Source organism: Cebus imitator, unplaced genomic scaffold, assembly GCF_001604975.1.
Source record: "Cebus imitator isolate Cc_AM_T3 unplaced genomic scaffold, Cebus_imitator-1.0 Scaffold199, whole genome shotgun sequence".
Classification (NCBI taxonomy): Eukaryota; Metazoa; Chordata; class Mammalia; order Primates; family Cebidae; genus Cebus; species Cebus imitator.
In genome coordinates this window covers 3,185,865-3,196,036 of record NW_016107514.1, presented here as the reverse complement: position 1 = coordinate 3,196,036, position 10,172 = coordinate 3,185,865, and the positions used below count along the sequence as shown (strand labels likewise).

The window sequence follows — 10,172 nt, the reverse complement described above, 5'->3', positions numbered from 1 at the left end:
TTTTTTGATACAGAGTCTTGATCTGTCACCTAGGCTGGAGTGCAGTGGCACTCCAGCTCACTGCAATGAACTCAGCTCACTGCAACCTCCACCTCCCAGGTTCAAATGATTGTCCTGCCTCAGCCTCCCGAGTAGCTGGGAATACAGGCATGTGTCATCACCCACAGCTAATTTTTCGTATTTTTAGTAGAGACAGGGTTTTACCATGTTAGCCAGGCTGGTCTCAATCTCCTTACCTCGTGGCCACCCACATGGCCTCCCAAAGTGGGATTATAGGCGTGAGCCACCGCATCTGACCGTGCCTCTTAAACATCCCTTGAAACTGTCCACTCTTTTCTTCATCCTAAAGTCACCCTCCTGGTAAGAGTGAAGTGAATGAAAATACCTGTGTGCTTTTATTTAACCCACTCAAAAAAACCCTAAAGAGCTAGGTACTATTGCTATCCCCATTTTCCAGATGGGAAATCTGAGGCGCGAGAAGATAAAGTGACCTGCCCAAGGTTACTCAGCCATTATGGGGCAGAACCATAGGCAGTGCCATACTGGCCAGTGTGCAGAGCCCAGCTGCCATGTCCCCTCTCCTGGGAAGCTCTGACCCATCTCTCTGCAGCCACACATAATCCCCACTCATCCTGTCCCCATACTGCAGCCGAAGGATTTTTTAAAAATACAAATATGACATTGTCACTAATGCTCAATTACCTCATAAAGTCCAAAGTCATCTGCCCTTCCCCTACACCCAGTTGGCCTCTGACCACTGTCCTCTAGCACTCCATACTAGCCATCGGAGTGTCTTGAATATACCATGAACTCAAAAGCTGCCCTGATGAGGGATGCCCTCACCTCCTGGGCCTTTACTGGATTTTGTGTCCTCCCTATGCTTCCCTTCCTTCAAGTTCTTTACCACAGTCCTGCCAAATTTATTTTCTACATCATTCATTCAATTCACATGTATCAAATGCATTTTGAATGTTTTTTTAAGTTCAGGATTTTTCCACTTCTTTACGTCTTACGCATAATTGTTCCACCAATCGGTACTAATTGATTGAACACAGCCTTAATTCGGTCAGCGCTAAGTGCATTTCTCTTACATTTGCAAAGAATCCAAAAGTTAACATTGCCATGGGAAACTGTATTTTTACTTCAAAGACAAGGATGTGACGCTGTTCTTAAAAGGGAGGCCGAGAGTATAGATACAAGAGTGATCGGAGTCAAGCTGGAACCTGATGCTAAAAGTCAGTAAGCACAAATACCATTACCAGAAAAATCAAAGAGCGGTGTTCCGGAGAACAGTTTTACACATATTGTAAATATTTTGTTATCTGGCACGTTAGGAAACTAGGAGAATCGGTTCAAGAATTCTTAATAACGTCAAAGGTAAATTGCTTCTTTTATTTGCTCCCAAGAATGTTTGAGCTGAAGACATTTTTCAGCTCACCAGATTCAACACATTTATTTTTATAGATAAGAAAATCAAGACACTGAAATGTTAGGTGACTTAGAGCTGAATTACTCAGGCTTGCTCTAGAATAGTGTTATCCCCCTTTTCTTGCTGTAAGACACAGGGGAATTACTCACTGTCACATAGAAACTTCTGTGGGTGAATCTAGGCTGTGTTCCGTTCCCAGGGCCTTTGCTGTAACTCCAGTGCTTTCTTTCCTACTGAAAATTTAAAGACTAACCATGAACTATCCTTTTCTTTTTAGTTACCGGAAGCACTCTTTAAAGAGGAAGTAATGAAACAGCAGACTGAAGTTTGGCCAACAATGTTTTTAATATTGAATTTTTAAATCAAGAGAGTTTGTGCAGAGCTCTGGATTTGCTGCTGTGTCAACAGTGAGCCACATTCCCCATGGCAGCCCTTAGCTGGGGGTGCCTTTCCCCAAGCCATACACTCTCCCATTATTGGCCTGGCCTCAAAGGCTTCGAAGCACAAATTGCCCGGATTACATCAACTGTGGCTTTAGCTTTTTTAAAAAGAAATAATCTGTGTATAAGGTTCATTCTCTGTGTCTAACCACCTTCAGGATTGCAAATGTTCTTAAGTCTCCCCAAGGTTATAGTTCAGCTGAGGGTCCTGTTCACCTGACTGCACCTGTGAGGAGCTGGCAGATTGGAAATTAGAAAGGTTCAGGCCACTTTCGTTCTAAAAACTTGGAATTCTCTGAGATTGCTGTTTCTGGGCCTTAAAAGCTCAGACTTTTGCTCATTCAGAGAAGAAACTTTGGCCTGTTTCCTCTGTGCTGGAGGCATTTGGGCTCTAATAGAATGCTGGCTAGCACAGAAATGGGCTTGCCACCTTTCCTGTTGCTACTCAAAGGCAACAAACAGCATCACCTGCGATCTGGTGAGAAATCCATAATCAGGGGCCTCACCCCAAATCTAACAAATCACACTGTGCTTTAAGGAGATCCTTGAGGGGTTTGCAGGCCCATTAACGGTTGAGAAGCACCACTAGAGTGAGTAGCGGGAGATAACGTTGCTCTTCCTTGTCTTTGGATGCTCTGCTCTCAGCTGGCTCTATGTGACACATGTTCTCCCTGCACAGACCAGGACTCCCCCAAAGATGATATGCCCTCACCCCGCCACCATCACCCCCAGGCCAGATTGCTTTTGAGTTCACATTTGAGTTCATATCTGCTCTGATTCAGCAAACCATTTAGCACGTTGGCTTTGCCAAGTTTCTTTTCCCCGATCCTTTTAATCCCTTCATGAAATTTTCAAATGGATATTAAACAGAGTAGAAGAGAGCCAAGATGGTTTGCGAATGGAAGTTTCTCCCACCCTCAGGCTGTGTTCTCCATCCTGAGTCATAAGTCAAGGATCAGGCAAAGCTATATAATCACTTTTGTTGATGAAACCCTATAGGGCCAAGATCTAATTTTCATTCCTCAAAACAACAAGAAGCCCCTCACAGCCTGGCAGGTGGCCTGACCATTCCATCAGTGCCTGGCTGCATCTCAGGGCTGTTCAGGACATGAGAGGGCCGGCAGCAAGGCCAAAGACTGTAGAGTGTCATGTGCCACAGTGCTCTCTGAAGTGACTTGATGGTTATCTCGTACAAAACTCAGAATATTTCTCCAGCACTATATAGTTCTGACCCTGCCAACACTGTTTCACAGTAAAAAATAAAAGAACCAGAGTTAAGGATTGAGTAAATATTACAAGAAAGAGCAGCCTAAGTCACCTGCTTATCTTCGAAGTAGGTTTACTTCGTTGGCTATACCAGGTAGAAAACTTGGAGTATGCCTTAGTATCCTACCACACCCCAAACAGTATCCTTAGTTTTTTTCCTGTTGCTTTTAGGTCTTTCAATAATATAATGTTGTTTTTTTCCTCCCCTGAGTTCACATCAAAACTACAAACTCTATCCATGGTCATGTCAAAACATCATCACTGTGTTGAAAATTATTAGGGAAATTGGGAATAGAATGGGGAAGGGGTAGAAGCCAAAAGGAAATGAGGTATGAAGTACTTACAGATAATTGCTATTTCTGACATAGTTCTTTCACACGGGTTTTAAGATTAGTAATTGTCGAGGAGTGTGGAAAAATTGTGAGTGCTGGAGGAGCCGTCCTGAGGGTGTCTGCTGCATGACTAGAGAAAGCAGTGTGCAAGAAAGACGAGAAGCATTCTGGAGAATACTTCCTAGAAGATAGACTGGTAGTTCTCACTCTCGTGAATCGACAATAAGGCTTTTTTTTTTTTTGAGACAGAGTCTTGTCCTGTCACTCAGGCTGGAGTGCAGTGCCATGATCTCAGCTTACTGCAACCTCCACGTCCTGGGTTCAAGCAATTCTCCTGCTTCAATCTCCAGCTGGGATTACAGGCACGCACCACTGTGCTGGGCTAACTTTTTTTTCTTTAGTAGAGATGGAGTTTCACCATGTTGGCCAAGCTGGTCTCTAACTCCTGACCTTGTGATCCGCCCACCTGAGCCTTCCAAAGTGCTAGGATTACAGGCATGAGCCACCATGCCTGACCAAAAGTCAGGCTTTTTATTCAGTGTTGCCAGCAGTTCCAAAGCCTACCATAACAGACCTGCAGGTGTGCACAGAAGGCCAGGCCAGGGGTGTAGGTGTTTTGGGCTTCTGGTCCTAATGTGATGGAACTAGAAGAGAGGATGGTTAGAAGAGACGCACAGGCCTGCATGAGGAGTGATATTACATGAGAACTACAGCTCATCTTCAAAGCGCTTTGTCCTAAGAACAGTCAGTGCAGGACCATAGAAAAGTTCAGTCATTCACCAGTATTCCAACGTGCTATTTTGAAACTGGAAAAAAGTCCTTCATTCTTAGATCCTCAGAACCTCTCCAATTTAGAGTAAGACAGGATTGAAGGAATCTTGTCCAACTAACTCATGCCCCAGGAGAAGGGAGATGAGCTTTGTCTCCCACTGCCCACTGGATGATGTTCCCACTCTGGTCCTCAGGCACAAAGTTGAAGGGTGCAGATCTTGGTCCTGCCCCTCACTGTCCCTAAACATTCTGATATTGTCCTGGGGTCAGACCTCTCCCAAGAGACCTGGGTATGATGCCCTCAGAGTTGCATCCTGGCCGAGGCTCTGCTGCCTGCTCTGGCTCTGAGTCTTCTCTGTAAAGAGGATGAGATTGTGCCTCCAGAGGAATCGGGGCTCCCTTCTGGCATTTCATTCAACATGTGTTCAAAGAAACAATCTCATTTCATCTTAATGGGAGGAGGTGGTTTTTTAAACTAAATTGAGGTATCAAAATAGAACCACACAATTAAAGGAAATTGTTAATGTGTATTGCCTTGGGGTTTCTCAAATCTTGCATAGGAAAATATTTTTATTAGAACAAATCCCTTCGAAGATTACTAAAATTATCTCTAACAAAACACTGTGATGGGTTGCATTTAGAGATTTAAGAATTTCAGAAGATTATAAGGAGAAATATCGGGAGATTTGGTTGTAATATGACATTATCTATTTTGAAAGTTAGTTATTTGGCATGTTAGTTGAATAGGTTAATCTCTGAACATTCCTAATTATAACCAAAGATGTTGATAAGGTCATTAGCTGTTGCTTTGGAGTGCTGATGCATCTGTAAATATTCTCTGCCTGCAGTAACAGGCTATGGGAGGAGTTGTTCCAGGGACTGCGGGGGTAAGTGTTACATTATATGGCATAGGAAATAGAAAGACTCCTTATAGAATTGTAGTAGGAATATTGATAAACTTTCCACTATTGACATGTGAGATTTGTTGTTGTTGGCTTGGTAGTCAAGCTGTCCCATAAAAGCTTACCTGTGACTCAAGTTTTCTATAGTATTAAAATAACATATTTTTAGGTATGAGTGAAATTTTTTTTTTTTTTTTTTTGAGATGGAGTTTTGCTCTATCACCAGGCTGGAGTGCAGCGGCGCAATCTTGGCTCACTGCAACCTCTGCCTCCTGGGTTCAAGCGATTCTTTCGCCTCAGCTTCCCGAGTAGCTGGGACCACAGGCACGTGCCACCATGCCCGGCCATTTTTTGTATTTTTAGTAGAGACGGGGTTTCACCATGTTGGCCAGGATGGTCTCGATCTCTTGACCTCGTAATCCGCCCACCTCCGCCTCCTAAAGTGCTGGGATTGGTATGATTGACATTTTTAAGATTTTGTTCCTAGTAATATAGGGGATTTGGGAATATACATACCATAAAGAAACTTTTGATTTCTGCTCATTAAGTATTAAAAATTATGGAGCACTTAGGGACAATTAAATTATCTACTCATATGGTAAATCTGGAAGTATTTCTAGGTTTCTTCTAATGTTAAAAAAAAAATAAGCTTGTGTTTAATGGGAGGAACTCCATACGCATTAGTGGTTTGCAGAAGAAAGTGTTTTTAAATGTATTAGTTGGCCAAGGTAAGATAACTGAAACATGTTGTTTTGTTTTGTTTTGTTGTTTTAACTTTGTAGCTTTCCTGCCAAACCCATTTCTTACCCTTTTCAGTTTATGAAGTTTAAAAAGTGACTGTTGGAAGTGTCCCTGAGAGATGTGGTAGCACGAAGGCAATACGGAGGGAGAAGTTTTGCTTCATTGCAAAAGAAGGATTTGTAGGAACTTGGTGGCTTGTAATGAGCTGGGGAACTGGGCTTGGCTAGACCCTCATTCGTACGTTCATCTAGTATTTGCTGGGTTTTGAGCTGAGAAATGCCAACCGGGCATGTTCAGAAGGCGGATCTCACCAATCCGGAGGCAGCTGGAAGAGTTCGCGCGTGGGAAACCTCAGCCCTTTCTTTCTTCCCAGCATCGCGCTGTGCTGCCGCGGGTCGGCGCAGGCGGGGGCACACGGCCCGGGTCGTCCCCCTCGCTTGGTTGGGGGAACAGCTCCGGAGCTGCGGCCTGCGACCCTCGGCCGGCCGCGCAGGGGCGGGGCGGGGGCGCTGCGGGGTTTGTTGCTAGAGCCGTGATGTCACCCGCCCCTCCTAACCCGCGGTTGGTTGTTTTGTGTTTCAGCTCTGCCTGCAGTTGAACACAAAGACCTGGAGGAGACTCCCACCTCCTTCAGGGAGAAGAAAGGAGGCAGCGAAGCAGATTAAAGGAACTTGTGGCTTGTGGCCTTTTTGTCCAAGGGCTGCCTGGAAGGAGAGGAAAGTGTGTGAAAGGCGCCGCGGCGGTTAATGAGCTGTGAGATGAGGCGTTGCTGCGGCCGCCGCTGCTGACACTCGCTCCCAGGCTGCACCCGCCGCCCGCGTTGCTTCATGTACATGTGTCTATTCAGGCCGTGCGGAGGCGCCCAGAAGAGCATCCAACACGGCTGCCGGGGAAAGACCGCCCACCATGCCCACGGAGACCCTACAGACAGGTAGCATGGTGAAGCCGGTCAGCCCCGCGGGCACCTTCACCTCGGCCGTGCCCCTGCGCATCCTCAACAAGGGGCCAGAGTACTTCCGCAGGCAGGCCGAGCCCAACCCCAAGAGGCTCAGCGCCGTGGAGAGGCTGGAGGCCGACAAGGCCAAGTACGTCAAGAGCCAGGAGGTGATCAACGCCAAGCAGGAACCGGTGAAGCCCGCCGTGCTGGCCAAGCCCCCGGTGTGCCCGGCTGCCAAGCGCGCGCTGGGCAGCCCCACGCTCAAAGTGTTCGGCAACCATGCCAAGACCGAGAGCGGCGTGCAGAGGGAGAACCTCAAGCTGGAGATTCTGAAGAACATCATCAATAGCTCCGAGGGCTCCAGCTCAGGCTCAGGGCACAAGCACAGCTCCCGCAACTGGCCGCCCCACCGCTCGGAAGCTACTGACCTGCACCGGCACTCCTTCGCGGAGTCCCTGAAGGTCTACCCGACGCAGGGCCGCGGCAGCCCGCAGGAGGGCGGCTCCCACGTGAGCAGGAGACTGCTGGAGCAGTCGGCCGAGTCCTTCCTCCATGTGTCCCACAGCTCCTCGGACATCCGCAAGGTGACCAGCGTGAAGCCCCTCAAGGCCATCCCCTGCAGTAGCTCTGCCCCTCCTCTGCCTCCCAAGCCCAAAATCGCAGCCATCGCCTCCATGAAGTCCCCCGAGGCCGATCCTGTGGAACCAGCTTGTGGAGTCAGCCGGAGACCCTCCCTCCAGCGGTCTAAGTCAGACTTGAGTGACAGATATTTCCGAGTGGACGCGGACGTGGAGAGGTTCTTCAACTACTGTGGGCTGGACCCGGAAGAGCTGGAAAACCTGGGCATGGAAAACTTTGCAAGGGCTAATTCTGACATAATATCCCTCAACTTCCGCAGCGCAAGCATGATCAGCTCAGACTGTGAACAGTCTCAGGACAGTAACAGTGACCTTAGAAATGATGACAGTGCCAATGACCGCGTGCCGTATGGCATTTCTGCCATCGAGAGAAATGCTAGAATCATCAAGTGGTTATATAGCATCAAACAAGCTAGAGAGTCACAGAAGGTCTCCCACGTGTAAGACAGTGCGTGGAAAGGAGGGAGGGTGGGTCTCTGTGCTTATGCAGTCGTGAAGGTTGTGAGGTCTCCTTGAAGTGTTGTGAGCTTCTTCACTCTTTGTGTTGCTTGTTGTGCAATGTTTTCAAGTTGCATGCCTGTCAACATGGGGACTGACCTGGCTTCCGCGTCACCATCGCTGCAGAGCCTGGCTGAACATGCATCATCTGCCAAAAGTTTCAGGCCAGAATCTGATTAGGGCTTTGCTCCTAAGCAAAACTGTTTACATGAAAATGGTATACAACTTCTTCGATATTTATGTGGTTCTTGTGTTTTTATATCCTGCGCTATTGTGTCTTAATTAAAAGTTTTATCAACTGGCTTTTAAGTTGAGAGCAGAATCTTTTTGAAATAAAAAGCCACTTTGCCTACATGTAAGACTATTCCCATGGGACAGTGATTGGGATCTGCTGTCAAACAGATAGTGACTGACCGAACATAGAACCAGGCTGGGTTTTCTGTGGAATAAAGTGGTGAGCCTGACATTAATCATTTACATGTTGAAATTCTCTTTCCACTTAGTGAAGCAGTCGTTTGGGTAACAATGCTACGTTTTGTGTCTGATTCAGTGTGTAAATGTTGGTGGTTCTGTGTAATACCCCAAGAAAAGATGATCAGATACAATGAAGGATGGGTAAATCTAGGAGGTTGGATGTTTGGGGGTTTTGTTGTTGTTCTGATTTGGGATAATTCAGAAATTTTTAATATTATCTTTTGACAGAATGGCCACCCTGAAACAGATACTGAATGCCTTTAAAAAAAAGTTTTGGTTTTTTTGTGGGTTTTTTTGTTTGTTTGTTTGTTTTGTTTTGTTTTGGTCAAGAACTACTAATTTGATGCTGTTTCTTTCCCTCTCCCTTTGTTGTTGTTTGATTTGGAGGAAGGGAGTGGGGCTTGTGCAGGTTCGCACAGAAATGGAAATATCAGCCATATCAGTAGAGCCTCCCATTCAAAAGTGAATGCACTTGGTAGCTAAACTATATCTGAGCAGCGTGATTCTGTTGTCTTGTATATGTTATTCTCTCAGGCTGTGGGTCTTTGTTACAGCTCTAGGAAACTGTAGAAACACAATGCTATGTAGCTTTTCCACCCCGTAGTCTCTAGTGCTGCCCATCAACTTGTCCCCTTTTTTCCCCAATAACCTGTCTTCCAAGTGGTACTCTTAGCTATCACTCAGCTGACACCAAGATGTGGCGGCTGAGAGGGAAACCTACAAGTGGTTTGCCTCATTGCTTTTGCTATGTCTGAAGTTCTCAGCAGCACTACGTTAGACTTCATCAGCTAATAGGAAACTTTTTATGGTGTAAATGCTGTAAGACTTTGTACATACTTCAGTTGTTACGAAATCTTTAAAGAAAAAAATGAAAAAGTTACGCTAATAAATTGCTCTGGTGCAGGCACTAATGGTGGTGGTTTCTCTTTGTCCTTCTCTGTTCTCCTTCCACAAAAGTTTAACTTTTGACTATGAATCAGAAGTAGATTTTTGATAGTCAATAATTATTATTTCAATAATTTTCATTATTGAAATAATGAAACATTATTTCATTAAGGTTTCACCATATTCCAATGACTCTGAACAGCAGTGTTCTTAAAATATGCTGCAGCATCTCAGTTCACACTTGTGTTAGTTTTGTCTTTTCTTAAACATCAGGATGTTTGTACATCTTCCACAAGACTCTTGAGTTGTAAATATTTATGAGCTCTTACCTTGGAGGCGTATCTTTGAAATGTATGGCTTTGTTTTTATTTGTACCAGCCCCACACCTGTACAATGGCACGTGTCTACACACTCGCTCCTCCACTCCTTCCTTATTCCTGTCACTTGTGGAATGACTCCTTTCAGACAGCACGGTAGGCACAGGACTGCCACGGTCAACAACACAGTCTCTGCCTCAAGGAACTTACATTTTCCCCATTATTGTAAGAGAAATAATATACCTCTTATTGGACATGTCCTATTTGCTATATTTGGACACTGAGTATTCCATGGTTGTTTATTACATCAAGTTATTCAAAAATTAATGTTTCTTATAAAATTCCATATAATATGCAAATGTAAAATACAGCCCTATTGAAAAGGTAATTTTCAGAAACAAATTATATGATTCTCAACTATTACTGTTTATAAACATTTTCCTTCTGAAAAGCAAATTTGCTTTCTTGACTTTCCTGTTTTTGAATTCTGCCTGGTTCTTTTATTCATGTTCAGTAAAACTAGAACCCTGCTTCCAAGAGGA

General features: G+C 45.2%; 1 protein-coding gene across 4 annotated transcripts in view; it reads left to right on the top strand.

The window, feature by feature from the left end:
- The window catches only part of FAM110B (family with sequence similarity 110 member B), a 154,680-nt gene extending 145,345 nt beyond the window's left edge, over positions 1-9,335 (top strand). For all 4 annotated transcript variants that reach the window (XM_017547578.2, XM_017547581.2, XM_017547580.2 and 1 more), the window contains one exon: positions 6,464-9,335. In XM_017547578.2, coding sequence (XP_017403067.1) covers positions 6,788-7,900 — 1,113 coding nt within the window. In that variant the 5' untranslated portion in view covers positions 6,464-6,787 and the 3' untranslated portion in view covers positions 7,901-9,335. The remainder of the gene's footprint in view (positions 1-6,463) is intronic.
- Positions 9,336-10,172: the final 837 nt, after the last annotated feature.